The 20,956-nt window shown below is 48.1% G+C and overlaps 2 protein-coding genes across 7 annotated transcripts in view; both read right to left on the reverse strand.

The window, feature by feature from the left end:
• Nucleotides 1–3,375, reverse strand: part of Cnnm2 (cyclin and CBS domain divalent metal cation transport mediator 2) — a 141,401-nt gene extending 138,026 nt beyond the window's left edge. Inside the window, exon 1 of one of the 3 annotated variants that reach the window (XM_052760647.1) lies at nucleotides 1,603–3,367. In XM_052760647.1, coding sequence (XP_052616607.1) covers nucleotides 1,603–3,223 — 1,621 coding nt within the window. In that variant the 5' untranslated portion in view covers nucleotides 3,224–3,367. Of the gene's footprint in view, nucleotides 1–1,602 lie in introns of all 3 variants that reach the window. The other 2 variants (XM_052760646.1, XM_052760648.1) reach the window with 2 other exon arrangements.
• Nucleotides 3,376–16,293: 12,918 nt separating this feature from the next.
• As3mt (arsenite methyltransferase) overlaps nucleotides 16,294–20,956 on the reverse strand; it is a 49,018-nt gene continuing 44,355 nt past the window's right edge. For 3 of the 4 annotated variants that reach the window (XM_052761163.1, XM_052761164.1, XM_052761161.1), the window contains one exon: nucleotides 16,294–16,874. In XM_052761163.1, coding sequence (XP_052617123.1) covers nucleotides 16,767–16,874 — 108 coding nt within the window. In that variant the 3' untranslated portion in view covers nucleotides 16,294–16,766. The remainder of the gene's footprint in view (nucleotides 16,875–20,956) is intronic. The other variant, XM_052761165.1, reaches the window with a different exon arrangement.

Here is a 20,956-nt window from a genome sequence, read left to right on the forward strand (position 1 = left end):
AAATGCAAATTACTAAGCCCCGAAGCACATTCTGCTCTATTTTTTTTATATGAAAATTACTGCATTGTGGTCTTGTTCCAGAGAGGACACCATTCATCCAAGAAAAGGGAGTGAGGACAAGCACACACACTGTATGTTCAAATGACCTCATCCAGTGAACTGTCACCAGGTACACATGGCTTTTGTCAGGGGAGCGACCCCATTAGTGATCGAAATTCCATGTGAAGAATGAGAATTTAGTTTTCGGGTCATGCAAGGTTGCACACACATTGCAATGCCGGGGCATGCCAAGCACCAATGACGAAAGTCAGCATCCCTTGCTTTTAATAACACTAGCTTCTTACTGGGAACTTTCAAAGTCTCAGTAATAACAGTACCGGTTGCTATTCACCTATTTAGGACAAAACAAGACAAACAATACTACAATGCAAGAAATGATGTGCTGTGAGCACTCAAACACCAGACCCGGGGCCTCTTCCCCGTTAATACCCTAGAATCCCGAGAGTTGATTTGGAAATGTACTTCACGTTACTGTATCCAGGGATTGAGATTAAAAGAACATTTTTTAAACTGAAGAAAAGTCAAGACGTAAATCATCATTAAGAACGGTATTCACATCACTGTCCCAGGTTCAAGCTTTCTACAAAACCTCACTTGCTTTAGGAAATTGTACTGCTGTCAGATAAATACAAACAGTGAAGAAAAGTAGGACAGATACAGCCGCATTGAAAGTTAACTTACCTCTAGTCTTTCCAAGTTATATGTTAATAACTAAGTTTGCTTTAAACAAAACAAAACCCCTCTTTTCCAGCTAGAGAAGTCACACCCAAATAAAGTGGGTTTTTTTTTTTTTTTTTTTTTTTTTTTTTTTTTTTTTTTTTTTTTTGGTTTTTCGAGACAGGGTTTCTCTGTGTAGCTTTGCGCCTTTCCTGGGACTCACTTGGTAGCCCAGGCTGGCCTCGAACTCACAGAGATCCGCCTGGCTCTGCCTCCCGAGTGCTGGGATTAAAGGCGTGCGCCACCACCGCCCGGCAAGTGGGGGTTTTTTAAACAGTACTTTCTTTACCCTTGCTCCACCCTCAAAGACCCCAGTCTCCCCTGCAGGATGCCAGATAGCCAAGAACAAAATCCACCGAGGATATACTTGCAATCTTTGAAATGTCAACGTGGATGTCTAAGGAAGAGGAAAAGGATTACACTCGGGTTTTTAAGGCTGCTTAAGTATTTTCCCTATGTCTGTATCAGATGTAGCCATCTCGGGAGCCAGCCTATACTTTCACCTACCTATTCGGAACCCAGACAATGAATGAAGCAGATCCCTCCAGAGAGGCCCTAAGGGGGTCAAGTTTCATGCACTGAAATTACAAAGCCTATTTTTTGATGATGTGGGAAAAGTAACGACAGTCTGGGGCTTTTAAACCTAGAAGTGCTTACTAGTTCAATCCGTCCCCAAGTCCATGCCACCCTTTCAACTTTGCAATTAAGAGAAGGAGAAATTCCGGTCAACTCTCCTTGGGGGGTTGGTCTGGAGGTAGAGGACTCGAGGGAGGAGGATGGAGACCGAAAGAGAAAAGCCAATTAAAAAAGAGCAAAATTTCCCACCTTTCTTAAATTCTTCCAGCATAGCGTCCAACTTGGTGTCATTGAAAACAAAGTGCAAGGGGTGGTTGTAAAATTTGGTGATGGTTTTCAAGGGAGTACAGTCATCTGGATCCACGAAGGCCAAGTCTTTGACAAAGAGCAGGTCCACGATGTTGGACCGCTCTCCTTCGAACACTGGGATTCGAGTGTAGCCACTCTCCATGATTTCGGACATGGTGTTGAAGTCCAGGATAGCCTCGCCGGTGATCATGAAGCAGTCCCGGAGGGGAGTCATCACGTCCTCTACAGTCTTGGTGCGGAGTTCCAGCGCCCCTTGGATGATGTTCAGTTCCTCCTTAACGAGGTCGTTATAGGGGTCAGTGACCCGGAGCATCTCCAGCAGTTTTTCCCGGTTATAGACAGTGCCTATCTCCTGGCCCAGGACGCAGTCCAGCAGTTTGCTAACCGGGTAAGAAGCAGGGAAGGTCATCATCATGAAAAACTTGGTGAGGAAGATGGTGTTGGCCCCTACTGCCAGGCCGTGTCGGGAGCAGATGGCTTGGGGCACTATTTCCCCGAAGATGACGATGCCAATGGTGGAGACCACCACCGCCACAAGGCCTGAGCCCGCAATGTCGTCGAGCAGGATGGTGAGCGTGGTGTTGACCAGCACGTTGCCCAGCAGCAGCGAGCACAGCAGGTAGTTGCCCTGCCTGCGCACCGGCTCGATGCGCTTGGCATAATTCTTCTCCTTCTCGGTGCCGCAGTTTTGCACGATGCGCAGCTCCATCGGGTCCAGAGCCATGAGCCCCAGGTTGAGGCCGCTGAACATGCCTGACAGGCACAGCAGCAGCGAGATGAAGATCACTTGCAGCCAGAAGGGCAGCAGGAACTTCTTCTCCTCGCCCACGATCATCTTGGTGTCCTCACCGTCGTGGTAAATCCAGGTGGTCTCGGCCCATGGGGGAGGCGGGAGTCCCGCCACCCCCGCGCCACCCTTGCCCCCGACGGCGCCACTCGCGGACCCGGAGCCGCCGGCGCCCAGTGCGGGCGTGGAGAGAGACGTGCACAGGTAATAAGCCTTGCTCTTCTCCATCTTGCGCAGCGGTTTGATCTCGATCTCGATGATGCCCGATGTGCGGCGATTGAGAATGATGTGGGGCAAGATGATGATGTCTGAGGTGCGGATGCCGCAGCGCTGGGGGCCGCTGTCCGGCTCCGGAGGCGCGGGGCCCCCCAGCCCGCGCTCGCCGGGTGTGTGCCGGCGCCGCTCGTGCTCAGTGAAGGCGATGCGGGACCATGTCTCGTTGTTGATGTTCTGCCCGTACACCCGCAGCTTGACCCGGGTCCGCTCGCTCACCCGCAGCGCACCCCCTTCCATGAACGACACGTCGTTCGTGTCCTCCAGCCGCAGCCCGATGATCACGGTCTCCTCGTTCTCGCCGGCCGCTGTGCAGCCGCCCGCGCCGCAGCAGCAGCTCAGCAGTAGCAGCGGCAGCAGCCGGCCCGCAGCTGCCTGCAGGACCCCCCGACCGCGGGCACTGAGACTGCGGCGAGCCGCCATCTTCCAAGTGGGCAGTGCGGCGGCTGCCTGCCCGCCCGCCATCTTTACTTCGGGTTCACAAGCGCCACAGCCAATCATAGGGTGGCTGCTCCAGCTGAGGCTTCATCCTTCCCACCCGGCGGCGCGAGCGCAGGCACCGGCGCCCGAGCAGGACTGCAACCGCGCGCCCGCGCCCAGCACTCGGCAGTCCGCCTCTTTGAATGACACTGACTCGGACTGAGCCAGCTGAGGAACCCCTAGCTCGAGGGAGGAGGGAGGGGAGGGAGGGGAGCGCTAGCCGCTCCCGCGAGAGGCAGGTCGGCCAGCCAATCAAGAGCGGGTGCCCGCCTTCCCAGCCAGGGGGCTGGAATGGGGGCGTGGTCGCAGTCGGCGTGCCGCACCAATGGCACGGGAGGTGGGCGGAGCGACGAGGGCCACCGTCCTCCTCAGCATGCCAAGTTTCCAACTGAAAGGCGCGTGACTCTTGTGTATGCGAGGGGAGGAGGCGTGGCCATCCCGGACCCAAGAGCCAGTCAAAAATGAGCGCTGGAGGGAAAGGGGCGTGGTCTTCCTCCAGGCGGCCAATGAAAAGGATCGGTCCGCGGGTGCGGCGCTCCCTGTGGGGTCTCTGTAGTAGATCTCCGCGCGTGGCTTGGCAGCCCTGCAGTACTGCCCTGAGGCGCGAGGCGGCGGGTCCTCGCTGCGGGGCCTTGCGGGCTCCACGGGGCTCCGTGTCGGTGCAAAGGGCTGAGCCTCCTGCCCTGGGAGCATCAGAGCCTACTGGAGACGGCTTAGGGTGCGTGAAACCTACAATCAAATCGGGATACTGGGCAAGCCCCCAGCCCACTGCTCCTGCATATCGCTCCTTGGGAGATTCGAGGTGACAGGGTGGCCCTAGCAACGCGGTGGACCCGCTGTCTGCAGGCCTGAGTGCCCTCAGCTGCTCACGATCCCGTGGCGCCACCTGCCGGCCCTCACAGATGTCCTGCACTGTTTCCTAGACCTCAGCAATCTCCCCAAAGTGTGCCCAAGAGAAGCATGGGGAAGTTAGCGGGCGGCTTCCCAAACTTTAGTCATAGGAATTCTCATGCATTCGTGCTATAATCACAGAATGAGATGGGGCCTGTTTCTTGTTGTTGTTGTTGTTGTTGTTGTTGTTGTTGTTGTTTTTACGGGTACCCAGGCAATTTTGGAAAATAGGAAGGGGAGAAAGCTCATAAAAGCTGCTTTGGTTTTTGTTTTTCGAGACAGGGTTTCTCTGTGTAGCCCTGGCTATCCTGGAACTCACTTTGCAGATCAGGCTCAGAGATTCACCTGCCTCTGCCTCCCGAGTGCTGGAACTAAAGGCCTGCGCCACTACTTGTGTATTGGTGGAGATAGACTCTGGAGCATAGGTCACCAAGACCCTCGAGTCCAGTGTATCGAGAAGAGATGTGGTAGCAGAGTAGTTGCCAAATTGAACCTTTTGCCTCACAACTTAAGCATTTTTTAAAATGTTTCCCATTCTTACTTTGTATTCTGTAATCACAGTAGTATTTTCCACCCAATGCATTTTTTTATAATATGTAGACAATTAATTCCTGGGCTCATTTCAATGGCTCCTTACCAACCGCTCCTCTTTTATGCCTGTCCCCTTACCTTCCCCTGGGCTTGCATCTAGTGACTTGTCAAATGAGGGCCAGTCGCTCCCTTGTTTGAACACTCCCCCGAACCCTCACCCCCTGTGGAAAACGCCCAAGTACCCAGATCACCAACAAGGTGCCACAAGCTCTGCCCCCACCCCTACCTCTGCCCCGGCAGGCTTTCTCCTGGCTGTTTCTCAGTCACTGCAGGGGGATTCTCCCCAGGGCCTTTGTGCTTGCTGTCTGTTTCCTGTGGGTGGGACTCAACTTCTTCCAGATGCCAACATAGCCCCCTTTCAAGGCTTCGCTCAAAGGCCACCATACTCCGTCTTGCCTTTATTTTTCTCCAAAGCAAAGATCTCTTAGTGGTGCTATAGGTAAAGTATTCGTTTGGTTAAGAATCTGTCCTTTCTCAAGAACTGTATCTGCATTGTGCATAACTATATCACCACGGTCTAGGACAACCATAGTCACAACATCATGTGAAAGGGGTTAAATAAAGGAACTTTAATTATTTTAAATAAATATTCAACTCTACTCCTAGCCCCCTGATTTCTGACGTTTTTCTCCTACTTCCTACTTCCATATTGCTATATTGAAAAAGTTAGTTCAGATGAAGAAAATGATTCTTAGGTTTCTTATGTGTGGCATTTAAGCTGGTGGTGGTGGTGCACGCTTAGTCCCAGCAATAGGGGAGGGGGGTGGGGGTGGAGTGTCTCTGTGTTCGAGGCCAGCCTCGTCTACATAGTGAATTCCAGGACAACCAGGGCTACACAGAGAAACCCTGTCTCAAAAAACAAACAACAACCAAAGAAACAACGGGGGAAAAAAGAGTGGCATTATAGTTTATAAGTTGGGATTTGTAGGGATATTAAGGACAAACACAGTCCTTCTAAGCTAGCTGATTGAAAATGTGACCCCGAGTGTGTTCCGGGCTAAGAGAGAAGCGGTTAAAGGTTCTGGAATATTGAATGCACAGTTTGGAATGGGAGTGTAGAGAGAGGAGGAAGTACTTGCCAGACCTGCCGACATTTCCTGTGCATGCAGAGAAAGCAACAGCCAGCAAAGTATGGTCTTAGCAGCCTAGAAGCTAGTGAGAAGCTCAGGACTTGAGAAAAACAGACAAGGACCCGCCAAGCAGACACCACAAAACAAAACACTCTCCGATTCGCAGGGGGGATTGCTGAGTGATTTATGTCCTCCGTGATGGGCACAGGCTAGGAGCCCGTGTGAATACTCAAGACACAAAGAACAGTGTAGACACCCACGCCAGCAGCTTTTCCCTCTGTGAGAGCTGTCCTTCGGGTTTGGGGGCTTTCGAAGCTCAGTGATTTGCTTTTCCTTAGAGAAAAGCTACTGGGGTAGGTTTGTAGTAAGTAGCTCCAGTTGGGATAGGGGGTGTCCCGACCTGTCACTCTAGGGATAGAAGACAAGGTCAGTGACGTTATAGGGCATCTCTTCTGAAATTTGGAGGGAAAAACAACACCACAAACCCCTAACTTCTGACCACATTTTACCTCCATAAAAAAGCTACTGAAGGATTGAGATTCTTAAAGGGTGGCCACGAGTGTCCAACCCTTGCTTCATTTTGACTTTGTCTGACCTTGAATGAGTCATTCAAGCAAAGTCAAAACCTCCCTGCAAACACCTTCCCTAGCTAAACTTCCCTTCCCAGAATTCTTCACTAGAAAGTAAGGGAGAAGAATGACAGCTCAATTTTCTTCTGTGCAGAAGGAAAATTCCCAAGTCTGCAGGTTCGGGAACTGGTTCTGTTGCCAGACCCAAATGTCTCTCCAAGGTTGAGGCATGAGATTTTCTAAAAGATTGCAAAAAAAAAAAAAAAATGGTTCTCTATACATTTTGTCAACATAATGTCTAATTAATAGAGAATATTTTTGTTCTGAAGTTTGTGGGTTGTAAAAAGCATTCAAAGTTAATGCTCTCAATGGGATTTGGGGGTTGGGAGGTAGACCCCAAGGCCTTGAACAGCTACACTCCAGCCAAGAGTGACATTTGAATGCCACCGGAACACAAAGTCTTCAGAGGAAAACCAGCAACTAAGAAAACACTAGAATTACACGAACTTGCCCTGGAATCCAATCTGTTGGCCCAGAGGGATTTCTCAGAAGCAAAACTCTGCACTTGCTTAAAAACACAGGACCCTTTTAGGCAAAAATAAGAATTTTTCACGAGTTAATGAAAATACTCATTTAAAATAAAATCTGTGGCATACTTACTATCTCAAGAGGCTTTGCAGGCTTTTGCTTAGGTATTGGTGAAATTATTAAGGCCACTCCACGTAGTTAAAAGGGAGGTTTAGCTGGGCAGTGATGGCGCACGCCTTTAACACCAGCACTCGGGAGGCAGAGGCAGGCGGATCTCTGTGAGTTCGAGGCCAGCCTGGTCTATCAAATGAGTTCCAGGAAAGGTGCAAAGCTACACAGAGAAACCCTGTCTCGAAAAACCAAAAAAAAAAAAAAAAAAAAGAAAGAAAGAAAGAAAAAAGGGAGGTTTATTTAGTGGTGTAACTTATTTCTCTCTCTCTGGAGAACTCTGCTCGGTCTACCTCCAGCGTCCAGGGTCCAGGCACCAAGAGAGCCCGCACATCCGGATCTCGGGTCTTCAGGGTTCTCTCTTGGCCCCGCCTTGTAGGCATGACAGTTACCGAAGCCTCATTGGGGGTTGGAACTTCCAGATCAAGGTTGGAATGGCTACCCACTACACTTAGGACTTTCCCACTTCCCTCCTTCTTCTAGATGTTTTCTGGCCTTGTTACTGGTAAGAAAAAGGAAAATGTGGCTTTTTGGCATTTGTGAGGAAAGATCTCTCCTTTGAAAAGGATCTGACGTCTTTGTTAAAATCTGGTCCTCAGCTACCCAAAAGGAAGTGAGCATATGAGAAGCCTTATGCAGCCTTATGATGGCCCATCGCCTCTTCTTGCTCCGCCTCCTCCCTCCCTCTTCTTCCTCCTATCTCCCACTTCCTCTGGTCTGAGACATCTACAGTAAGGACTTGGCAGATGAACAGTACTCAACACTTTTTAAAATTACATTTCCAGGAGGTGGGGATGTAGCTCAATTGGTAGAGTGTTTTCCTAGTATCTATGAATCCCTAGGTTCAGTTCCCAGCACCCCAAAAAACCAGGCTTGACCTAACATTGGAAGATAGAGGCAGAAGTATCAGAAGTTCAAGGTCATCATCAGTTACGTAGCAAGGCCAGCCTGGGCTGCATCAAGAGTTTGTTCCCCAGCCCACATTTGGTGGGGTGAGGGTAGAGTAGGTAAGAGATAGGGTTGGAATGGACCAAAGAGCAAGCACCAGGCCTAACTGTATGACTCTGAGCCCTCCATGAGAACCACAGCTGCATGCCTCCGACAGCAGAGCAGGAACCAGTGTTTCTCTCAGGCTGGCTAAGTCCACTCCCACAGGCTTTGAGTCCCATTTTCTGAGGAGGAAGCCAAAACACATAGTCAGTCCACCACCTCTCCCCAGGCATAGACAAAAATGCTCACAAAATGCAAGTACAAAGTTCTGCTGCTCTCTCCAATTCCTCTAAAGCACCTGCACATTTTAACGATTACTAAGCTGCAGGTTTAACTTATTTCTTATCTCTCTCTCAAATCATTTGCTTCCTTACATTTCTTTTTGTCTCTGTGTATCTGTGTGTGGATGTCAGCATATCTATGCCACCATGTGTGTGGCAGTCACATGACAACCTCTGGTGTCAGTCCTTACCTTTCCACCTTAAGACAAGGCTTCTTGGGGGGTTGTTTGTTTTTTCCACTGCAGACACCAGGCTAGCTGGCGTGTGAGTGTTGGGCATTCTCCTGGCTTCACCTTCCAGGTCCTAGGAAAAACACTGGGATCACAGACACAGGTGTCACTGTGTCACACTTACACGGCGACTTTACCCACTAAGCCATCTCCTCGGCCTTCCATTTTATTTTCTTATTTACATATTTATTCATTTGAGACATGTACCCCAGGGCCTCACACACCTCAGGCTGCCTTTGAACCTGCCATGTAGCTGAGGATGACCTTGAACTCCTGATCTTTACATCTCCACCTTCTGAGGGCTGGAATTATAGGAATGCACAACCATACCCATGTACGTGTTGCTGGTGATCAAATCCAGGGCTTCTTGTATACTAGGCAAGCATTCTATCAGTTGAACTACATTCCTCAGGCCCTGCTTCTTGAAATTTTAAATTAAAAGTGTTATATTTATTACCCCATTTCTTTTTTCTCATATATTGATAGATCTCTAATGAGTTCCAAGCATAGTCCCAGGCACTGGAGAGCTACAATATTTAATTGGCAGTTGCCCCAAGATCAATATGCTGATACACATCTGTAATCCTAGCACTTAGGAGTCTGAGGCAAGAAGATCCCAAGTTTGAAAGTTTGGGGCCATCCTGGGCTATACAGTAAAACTCTACCAAATCTTACCCCCTAACAAAAAAAAAAAAAAAAAAGCTTGCCAGTAAGGAAACTAGCAACCAGTGGCTACATGATAAAGGACGGGGCGTCATCTTAAAGGATGCCCAGCTAGCTACCAAGGAGGCTGAGGCTGGAGGAGCCAGAGTTCAGTGCCCGTTTAGACAACAGGGGCCTTGTCTCAAAAAACAAGGAAGATACAAATAAACCGAGGCAGGCTGGAGAGACAGCTGAAGAGCACTTACTGCCCTTCCAAATCATCCCAAATTCAGTTCCCAGAAGCCACACAGGGAGCTCACAACTACCTGTAACTCAGCTCCAGGGACCCAACACCTTCTGACCTCCGGGCACTCACAGTGTCGTACGTTCACACAGACAGATACACATTAAAAAAAAAAAAAAGATTTGAAATGGTTTTAAAAGCTGAAGAGAGCATCGTGGTTTTCAAGGTGCTCCTTGAGCAGTAGGGGTTTTAGATCAGGTGCAGTGGAGGTCTCTGTAACCTCAGCACTTGGGAGCAGGGAGGGTTTCTGATGAGATTTTCTTCTCAGCTTGGAAACACTTAGTCCTCACATACCCGTCCTCTGAGACTGTGGAGGGAGCCAGTTCTCTGGCACCCTCTCTTACAAAGACACTAATCCACTGAATCAGGATCCAACCCTTATAATTTCATTAACCTTTATTTACTTCATTATAAATTCCTCCTTGCCAGGCAGTGGTGGCACATGACTTTAATTCTAGCACTTGAACTCAGAGGCAGGTGGATCTGACTGAGTTCAAGGTCAGCCTGGTCTACAGAGTGAGTTCCAGGACAGCCAGGGCTACACAGAGAAACCTTGTCTTGAAAAAACAAAAAAGAAAGAAAAGTTCCTCCCTCCCTTCCTCCTTTCTCTCTCTCTCTTTCTTCTCTCTCCTCCTCAGCCTCCTTTGCTTCCTCTTCCCCTTCTTTTTCAGTTTGATGGTTTGGTTTGGTTTTGAGAAGGAGTTGTACTATTTACCTCAAGCTGGCCCCAAACTCTCAATCTTCCTGCCTCAGCCTCCCAAGTGCTGGGATTACAGGCATGTGCTACCACATCTGGTTAGAGTGTCCATTTTTAAAATATAGCCATATTAAAAAGGGGAGTTGTAAACTGAGGCTATTCTCTGTCGCACCCTGTCCCGCAGCTGCTTCCAAATAATCACTCAGAGACTTATATTAGTTATAAATGTTTGGCCAATGACTCACGCTATTACTAGTTAGCTCTTTTAATTTTAATTAACCTGTATTTCTTATCTATGCTTTGCCATGTGGTTCATGGCTTGTTACCTCATTTTCTACAGGTTTTGCTTCCTCAGTGTCTGCCCCAACTCCACCCTTCTTCATCTCCAGTTAGATTGTTTTATTTTGGCTACTAGCCAAAACAACTTTATCAACCAATGAGAGCAACACATATTCACAGCCTGCAGAAAGAACATCCCACAGCAGGAGTGACATAAATATGAATACCTATTGAAGGGACAGAGAGAAAGATGAAAAACCATACTAGCCAATGGGAAAGTAGGGGTAAGGCTGGTGAGGCAACACTAACTTTTGAACAGTTGGGAAGTCAGTTCCGTAGCCAGTGAAAAGGACCAATGGGATTGTTGGGATTTGTTGGGGTTGGTCTGTGATGGGTTGAATACCAAGTTTTAGAGCTGCGGTTTTACTGTATAGGAGTCGGGAGTCATGAGAAGTTCTCAAAGAACTGTGTTATAGAAGATCGGACTGGCGGGTACCAGCACAGTGGCATCAAGGCCAAAGGTTTAGGAGTTTAAGGAACTCTTGTGTGTAGATGTAACCAACGGTCTTATAAAATAAGAAACACAGAGCCAATTCAGAGAAGACAGCCAAGAGGTCAGAGCTAAGAGCCTCACCCTTCCTGATTCAGGGATCCTCTCCAGCCAAGAGAGCTCTCCGAAAAGGACCTACTTCCTGTGTGTCTGTCTTTAAAGTCTTCCTGTTCTGCCTTCTCATTGGTTGTAAACCCAAACATGTGACTGCCTCGTCACTGCCTGAATGTACCGCCCTCCAGGTCCTTAAAGGCGTGCGCCACCGCCGCCACGCACTTGCTATGACTCTAATAGCTCTGACCCCCAGACAACTTTATTTATTAACATACAATTAAAATCACATTTCAGTATAAGTAAAATACCACCACACTTGTGTGTGTGTGTGTGTGTGTGTGTGTGTGTGTGTGTGTGTGTATGCATTTGATGTACATATTTATGGGGGGGTATGCACATATGACTAGAGAATATGTACGCATTTAAAGGCCAGAGGTCAACACTGGGTGTTTTCCTCTATCACACTCCACTGAACTAAGGCTCACTAATTCAGCAAGGCTGCCTGACCAACGAGCTCCAGGGATCCAGCTGTCTCCTAGTGCCCAGCACTGGGGTTACTGACCAGCTCCACCACACCTGACTTGTACAGAGGTGCTGGTGATCTGAACTCAGGTCCTCAGACTTGTGGGCGAGCACTTTACCGACTGAGCATCTGCAAGTCCAAATCTGAGGAACTCCTGCCACTGAGCAGAAACCATCTTCACGGTTTACACAGCACTTTCTCATACACAGTCCTGTGTCATTTAAGGATGTGGATACATCCTGAGTAATGAGTCACTGGGGAATTTTGTCGCTATGTAAGTGTCAAGTCACTTAAACTGACCTAGATGCTGCAGGCTAGTCACTCCATGTGGCCTCCTCTTGTGGCAGATTTGAGATGTGAGGTTCTACCAGACTCACGTAGCATACTATCTTCCAGTAGGCTTTTTTCTTAAATAAGTAAAAGGAATACACCTCAAAATAACAACAAAAATATAGTAAAAAGCTAGGCATGGTGGCACTCAAGAAGCTGAGACAGGAGAATGATAAGTTCTAGGCCAGCTTGGATCACAAAGCAAGAGCCTGCTTCAAATATATATATGAGATCAATAAAGCCAGGAGCATAGTTATTAATTCCCATTATCAGGCATCATGTACTTCATGGAATTGTGTGTACTCACTGCTCCATGAGTGGCAGGGGGTAGGTTTGCTTATTCCTGCAGCATCACAAACATGTAAGCGGTGTGCTGTCCTATGACATTTGACATGTGTTACCAAGCAATGGGACTTGTCCAGCTCCACATTATAATCTTTTTGAATGTGTGTGCCCATGTGAATCTGTATGCATCACATGCTTACAGATGCCCTCAGAGACCAGAGGACATTTGACCACCAGGAAATGGAGTTACAGACATTTGTGAGTCACCTGATATGGGTGCTAGGAAGCACACCCAGATCCTCTGGAGGAGAAGCACTTTCGTGCTAAGCCATCTCTCTAGCCCATCTCTATTATAATCTTAAGGGGCCACCATCATGTCTAGTACATCCTTGACCAAACTGTCACTTTAGGGGACAAAGCTCTATTACTTTAAATTGCCCCTTACAGTTAGAATATGCCCCTTCTCCAGCCACAGATAGGACAGGAACAAAGATCAGTATCGCATGCCACAAGAGTCCCCAAGAGACTAGGATGGGACACCATAGCTTCCATTCAGGAAGTCCATACCGGATCACAAGCTGCTGTCCCCAGAGTCCCAATAGGAATTAGGAATTTCAGAACAAGCATGCAGCTTCCCAGGTTGGCCTAGACTCCTGATCACAGGCCAGGGTTCCTGATATATTCCATTTAACTCTTAAATATATTTAAGCTGAGGTGTTGTGCCCATAGTCCCTACACTAGGGAGATTGAGACAGGAAGATCATCTCACATAGCCTGTCTCAAAAAACAAAATAGGGGGCTGGAGGGATGACTCAGGGGGGTAGAGCACTTGCAAAGGACCCAGGTTTGGTTCCCAGCACTCACATGAGGGCTCAGCCATCAGTAACTCTAGCCCCAGAGGATCCAATGCCCTCTTCTGGCCTCCACAGACACCAGGCACACATGGTGTTTCTGCATACACACTGACGAAACATTAATACATGTAAAAATGTACAAAAGTTGAAAAATCACCCAAAACCAGGCAATGGTGGCGCATGCCTTTAATTGCAGCACTTTGGAGACAGAAGCGGACAGATCTCTGAGTTCAAGGCCAGCCTGATCTACAGAGTAAGTACCAGGACGGCCAGAGCTATACAGAGAAATCCTGTCTCCAAAAACCAAATAAAGAAATGAAAGAAAGAAGCATAATAGCATAACACACTGAGCTCTATCTGCCCTCCTTTGAGACAGGGTATCTCTGTGTGTACAGCCCCACCATGCAGATCATTTCCATATTCACAGACTCAACTTCTCCTTCCATGAAATTTGAAAAGGCAGCACCGAGAAGGGGGAGGAAGGGAGCTGGTTCTCAGGAAAGAAGTGCTCTGGTCATGTGGCATGGTCGATCCATGCAGAATAAAGAATCTCCAAGCAGGGCGGTGGTGGCACACGCGCCGGGCGGTGGTGGCGCACGTCTTTAATCCCAGCACTCGGGAGGCAGAGCCAGGCGGATCTCTGTTGAGTTCGAGGCCAGCCTGGTCTACAGAGTGAGATCCAGGACAGGAACCAAAACTACACAGAGAAACCCTGTCTTGAAAAAGAGCACCACTTTTAACAGGTGGTACTGACTCCGTGAGTTTCTGCTACATTATTTAAAAGGAAGAATAAAGATATCTACGATATCTCCTTCATGGTGCTTCTGTAGATAGATCCAGTTGAAAGGAATAATAAGGTTAATTGATAAAAAGGAAGTAAGGACAGTTAATAAAAGATGAATGGGGAGGCCCAGAAGCCACACCAGTCATCCTGCGCTCACTGTGCAAATCTTCCCTCCCCAGCACTTGACATTTGAGGTGTTGCATTCTAAAGGAAGCTCGTTTAACATTCACAAAGGAAGCTATGTGGGAGAAGCTTGTTAACTCTGGGGACAGAGGCGAAACTGTCCAGGCCAGGTCACCCGACACAGTGAGGCTCTGAGCTATATGTCAAATTACCATAAGAGCTCGGTCCTCGGGTTCCCTCCTGTGAGCCTCCCTGCCATGCTCCACAAGCTGCTTGGCTGCTGCTTGTAATGAATTAAAGATATGTCACAGGTTATCATTAGGATTGTATAATTCCAGCTTCACCTTTGCAAATGAGTTCAGTCTGGGAGCTGGGGGGATAACTCAGTGAGTAGAACGCTTGCCACACAAATATGAAGGCCTGAGTTGGATTTCTGGCACCCAGATAAAGTAAATAAAGTAAATAAATTGTGCGTGTGCGTGTGCGTGTGCGTGTGCGTGTGTGTGTGTGTGTGTGTGTGTGTTAAAGCTAGGCATGGTGGCTTGGCCTACAATCTCAGCCCTGAGGTAGAGAGAAGCAGACCCCAGGAGCTCACTAGCTAGCAAGTCCAGCTTACTCAGCAAGCTCCAGATCAGTTAGAGACCCTGTCTCAAAAAAATGAAGGTAGACAGTGCCTGAGGAATGACACCCAAGGCAGACACCCAAGACCCCTCCACATACACAAGAGTTCAATGAAAACTCTCTCCTGGATCCTAGAACACAATCTACAAAAGAATCTTTTTAACCCAAGTTGTGGTAGGTAGTTGAAGACATTTGATTACTCATAGGAGTCAAGACATGTGCCCACAGTGTTTAGAATCACACTGAGCTGTTTTAATCTTGGTCTGGACTGGGACTGGGGCTCAGTAAGTCAAGCCCTTGCTACCCCAGTACTTAAGAATGGCCCATGAAAGGCTCGTTTCTCCCCCTCCTTAGTTTAGAAAAACCGATACCTCTCTGGGCTCAGGCCCCGGTCACAGTGACAGGGTTAAATACACCAAGAAAGCTGAGCTCGTCAGTAAACACTAGACCACTGCGGTGCCTCCCTCAGAATGGGGGAAGAAAACTGAGATCAGCCAGCATGCCAAGTACACTGGCTCCTCCTGTGGCAAGACCAAGACGGAGAGACGGGCCGTGGGTATCGGGCACTGTGGTTGCCACATGCGAACAGTGGCGTGATGCCCGGACCTGCAACACCGCTTCTGCTGTCACAATCAAGTCTGCCACCCGAGAACCGACAGAGCTAAAAGACCAGCAGAAGCTGCCCTTTCAGACACCGCTAGCCTGCAACAAACGTGTTAGTTTATGTAAAAATAAAGAAAGAAGCTGGACAGCAGTGGCGCATGCCTTTAATCCCAGCACTTGGAGGCAGAGCCAGGCGGATCTCTGTGAGTTCAAGGCCAGCCTGGTCTACAGAGCAAGATCCAGCACAGGCACCAAAACTATACAGAGAAACCCTGTCTCAAAAAACAAACAAAAAGAAAAAAGAAAAAGATGAAAGGCAGGTCTAAGCAACCTTTTCTCTTTATCGTGTCTCTCTGGAAGGATCATCCTGCACTCAGGGAACATGCAGTGTGTTCAACCACACTGGTCTCACACTGCAAGAGGTTGTAATTGGGCACATAAGGAACCCTAGAGCCAACTCAAGGTTACTGAGGCAAACAGGGCTGGAAAAAAAAACTGTCTGTCAAAGTCAAGGATGAGAGCTGAACCCACTCGGATTTCTGAGACTTTCCTCGACTTTCTTTGAACTCATAGAGATCCACCTGCCTCTGCCTCTGCCTCCCAAGTGCTGGGATTAAAGGGGTGCACCACCACTGCCCAGTGAGATCTCTTTTAAAAGATGAATCTGCCCTTAGAATTCATCCCAGTGTTTTATAGGCCTAACATTCTTAAATTCCTATTTGAAATTTCGTGGACCATGCTAACCCCATCTCTTCCCCTGTTGCCCAAACCAGAGAACAAATCCAGAGCTCCCTGCATGCCTCCCAAGGATTCGACCAGCTCCATCTCCAGCCCCAGGCTTGTTTAAAGTCTGAATTATCAGCTCCTAATGAGAAGGACCAAGATTTCTGTGCCCCTTCAACTTACTGCCATTGGTCCTTCCTTTAATGCTCATAACTTCTTTAATATGAGACCTAGAAACAAATCCTGCATTTCCCTAAAAGTTTAATCAGATATATTAATTATATATATTTACAAAGGGGTAGGAAGCTTATTCGCATCTCTTAGTTCTCCTTTTTAAAAAAACACCAGTTAAGACAGACCAGGACAGTCACTATGATGTCAATCATCAGGGTGAACTGAGGTCAAATTTATTATTCATTTTATTCTTCATTCAATTACAGAAAGAAAGAAAAAAAGGTTGAAGACAGGGACCTGAAGAGTATTCCTACCAAACTTGACTTGACAATCTTTTGGCATAGTTTTAGTAGGGCTTCTGCTTCCTGAGTAAGCACAGAAAAATCCAGATGTATCCTGTGGTAGGCCAGAAGGAAGATGTTCTCCCACCATCCTCCTCCAATTTTAATAAGCTTCCAAGTTCTACTTCTGACCACTAGGTGGCCCCAGAACTCTGAAATAGTGAAATAGAAAAACTAGTGATTTGCTGTGAACCTTAGATTAATACCTTCTAAAACTCACACGTCTAAGTAATCTAGATTGTGGCGCCTTTGCCGTCTTCCCGTAATCTCTGCACGGGGGAAGAGTGGGTTTAAAAGCCTATGTGAGCCGTTCCTTTGCTGCCGCCTGCTCGCCGGTGAGCTCCGCGCTGGCCTTCCATCTAGCAGCTTTTCTTTTTGCCACAGCAGCCTCCAGCGCCGTCAGGAGAATGTCTGGGCTTCACCTTGTCAGATTCCTCTGCAAACTTGAATGGATCTCTGATTATATCCTGTCAAAAGGCAAGGCAGCATGAAAGGACAGAGGGGTTTTGATGTACCCAACACTGATATTTCTGTCTGATTTGGGCTGATTTCCCAAGGAGGGAGATCAAATGTTACAGTACCATCCAGACGATGGAGGAGCATCGTCACTCTAGAATTATGATGACCTTTAAAAATAAGCCTGGTGGCACATAATTCTACCCCTGCCCCCAGCAATGGGAAGGTAGAGGCAGGAGGATACAGACTTTAAGGCAGTGAGTTGGAGGCCAGCCTGGGCTACAAACTAAGGAACCAAAGATGGCCCTTTCAGATTTGCTCCTCCAGGGTAAATTTTACTCTAAAGACTGTTCAAGGTAGGGGGAGTTAATTCCTGTTTGTTTTTGTTTTGGAGACAGAGTTCCAATGTAGCCCAGGCTGGCCTCCAACTCACTACGATACTAAGGGATTACTGAGATTACACATATATGCCACTACCAGTTTACATTGTACTGGGGATTGAACCCAGGGCTCTGTGCGTGCAGACAATCACTCTACCAACTGAACTAGATCTCCAGCCCCAAAGTGGCTTTATCGTTGTTGTGTTGAGACAGGCTTACACTGTAGCCCAGGTTTATCCAGAACTCTTGGTGATCCTCCTGCCTCAGTATCCTAAGTGCTGAAGCTACCATACCCTGTTTAAAAGTAGTTTCTGCTGGGCCAGGAGAGTTCATTTCACCCGACTGATTCTGCCCTGTGAGATTCTCAGAAGCATGTGCCTTTTTACCTTTGGAACGAAAATTCTGAAATGCTAAAACTTCCCTGCCTACGCCTTAGTCTCCGGAAATATGTACATAAGACAAGAAGTTAAGCTGGAGGTACCAGTACACCCATGGATGTCCAGATTAGAGATGGCCATCCACAGTCACTCTGGCCTTAGAGCACAGAGTACAGGTCTCTGAGGAGACACAGTTGTCTTTAGTTTTCTTTTTACCTCCAAACGAGCTGCTTCTTATAGCAGCCCCAGTGGACCAGGAGCCAGCTGGGGCCAAAGATAAGGAACAGGGGCACGAACAAGTCTCCCTAAGGGAGATAAGCTGCTAAGTTCGCACTCTCACTACGACTGATGGGCATTCCAACAGGAGCATGTACGGCCGTTATAGAGACTCACAGCCTCGTTCAAATGGTGGTCACGCCCTCGCTTGCCCTCAGTTCCCACTTTTCGTTTATGTTAAGGGTTTGCTTATTTTTATTTTACGAGTATGGGTGTTTTCCTTGAATGAATGTCTGTGCGCCACAAGTGTGCAATGCCTGTGGGGGCCGGAAGTCAGATCCCCCAGAACTGGAGTTACAGGTGGTGTGAGCTGCCATGTGGGTGCTGGCAGCCAAACCTGGGTCCTCTGCTAAAGAAACAAGTGCTCTTAATTAGTGAGCCATCTGTCTGTCCATCCTATTTCCACCTTTCTTTTCTTCTTCTTTTTTTTTTTTTTTTTTTTTTTTTTTGGTTTTTCGAGACAGGGTTTCTCTGTGTAGTTTTAATGCCTGTCCTGGATCTTGCTCTGTAGACCAGGCTGGCCTCGAACTCACAGAGATCTGCCTGGCTCTGCCTCCTGAGTGCTGAGATTAAAGGCGTGCGCCACCACCGCCCGGCCTATTTCCACCTTTCTAACGTCAAAAGGTCACCCTGGACCTGGGCTTTGTATCCAGCAGAACAGCAGGGCTGCTGTTCCTGCCGCCATGGAGCCCTCACCTCCACGGCATGCCTTTCTCTTTGGGGCACCGGGGGCCCTCACCTCCACGGCATGCCTTTCTCTTTGGGGCACCGGGGGCCCTCACCTCCACGGCATGCCTTTCTCTTTGGGGCACCGGGGGCCCTCACCTCCACGGCATGCCTTTCTTTCTCTTTGGGGCACCGGGGGCCCTCACCTCCACAGCACGCCTTTCTCTTTGGGGTACTGGGGGCCCTCACCTCCACGGCATGCCTTTCTTTCTCTTTGGGGCACTGGGGGCCCTCACCTCCACGGCATGCCTTTCTCTTTGGGGCACTGATGTGATGGTTCATGGTAAGCAGAGTTAGCCACTCTTCTCTCTGACTCATAAAAACCATTTCCAGAGACAAGGAGATGGCTCAGTGGGAAAAGTGCTCAGCGCAGAAGCATGAGGCCTGAGTTCAGATATTAGCATCTACATAAAAGGCCAGACATGGCTGCACATGCCTGTAACTCCAGCACTGAGCAGGGTGGAGACAGGAGGATCCCTGGAGCTCACTGGTCATCCAGTGTAGCTGAAACAATGAGCTGCAGGTTCAGTGCATGAGCCTGTCCCCCAAAAATGGGGCCGAGAGTGATCGAGACAGGTACCAGACATTTACCTGTACTCTCTGCACATGCACACACAGGCATGTCCACCTGTGTGTGCATAAAAATACACACATGCACACACATGCATACACCACACAAACACACACACAAATGATTTTTCATACCCTCCTTCCCTTTCGGTGTTCTATCTACTAATAGGAACTTATCAACATCATTTCCAAATGTGTGTTTCTGGTCCTGAAAGACTAGAATGAAATGGGAGTTGGGGGCATCTGAACAAGCATCCCGTTGCAGCACAAGCCCCCGTGATTCTGTAAAAAGGATGCAGGGTGCAGCATGCTGGTTGAAGTGCCCACTCTAGAAACAGATGTGTGTTCTAACTTCTAGCTGTGTGGTCTTGGATGAGGAAATTCATCTCCCTGCATCTCAGCTTCCTCATCGATAGGAGAAGCATCATAAAGGTCATTGTGAGGACTACACAGCACCTTGAACACGTGACTGTCCCATAAATCTTTGCACTGCTAAATTGTTCCACTTGCTTATGTTATCACCACCATCCTACCGGCTGCAGCAAGACATTCCCCACAGACCCGGCTTGCATCACTGCAGATGCTGCCTCGTCTTAACAATGTAACTCTTTGATTTGATACAAGGTCTCCTATAATCCAGGCTGGCCTTGAATATGTAGCTGAGGATGGCCTTGAACTCCTGATCTTCCTGCCTCCATCTCTCACTCCAGGCACATGCTGTCACTCCCAGCAATAATGTAACTTTTGAAATGGCTAAACTATACTTTACTTGTCAGGATTTAAAAAAAGAAACAGGCAACATCATGAGTTCAATCCCCAGCAACGGAAAAAAAAAAAAAAAGAGAAAAAGAAAAAATACAGAGAGGAAGAGGAAAAAGAGGAGGAAGAGGAGGAGGTCTCAAGTCTTCCACAAGCCAGTCTGTAGCAAACCAGCATCACTCACAAACCAGCATCATCCACAAACCAGCATCATCCACAAACCAGCATCACTCACAAACCAGCATCACTCACAAACCAGCATCATCCACAAACCAGCATCATCCACAAACCAGCATTATCCACAAACCAGCATCATCCACAAACCAGCATCATCCACAAACCAGCATCACTCACAAACCAGCATCATCCACAAACCAGCATCATCCACAAACCAGCATCACTCACAAACCAGCATCATCCACGCCTCCGTGGCAGCTGCTGGAGGACAAATACAATTTCCTGCAGGCTCAGTACAGCAGGGCTTATCATCAAGTTTTTCCATAAAAATGTTAAGTATCTCCTCCTCCAAGAGAGTGCAAGGCTATGTCTCTAGGTCACACAGCTGTTTCATCTTGATGCCCGGCTGGCTGCAAACAGAACCAGAAGAGTTACATCTTGAGAGAGAGAGAGTGTGGGTGTCTACCTCTTTCTACGCCTCTAACCTTACTTTGAAACTGGGAAAACATGATACCAAGTAAGGTCCTAGCTTGCTGTTGGGTGGGCTGGAGGCAAAGAGTGAGATAAGAAATAGGTCCAAGCTGTTATCTTGCAGTGAGAATGGATGCGGAAGGCTGGAATACCTGGGAAGAGAGGCTTGAAGGAGAAACTGAGGCTGCTGATGGAGGTTGGTGACTCTTTGCCTATGAGCCTTGCCTTTTCAGTTGGCCTTATCGGAGTCAAGAGGCCAGCAGAAAGGCAGAGCGTGTGCTGTGTGGGAAGGCTGTCCACTCAAGGAACCACACACTCAGTACTGTACTGATGTACAATACATGGATCCTGCAGGCA

The sequence above is a fragment of the Peromyscus californicus genome, unplaced genomic scaffold, assembly GCF_007827085.1.
Source record: "Peromyscus californicus insignis strain IS unplaced genomic scaffold, ASM782708v3 Scaffold_4__1_contigs__length_199733344, whole genome shotgun sequence".
NCBI lineage: Eukaryota > Metazoa > Chordata > Mammalia > Rodentia > Cricetidae > Peromyscus > Peromyscus californicus.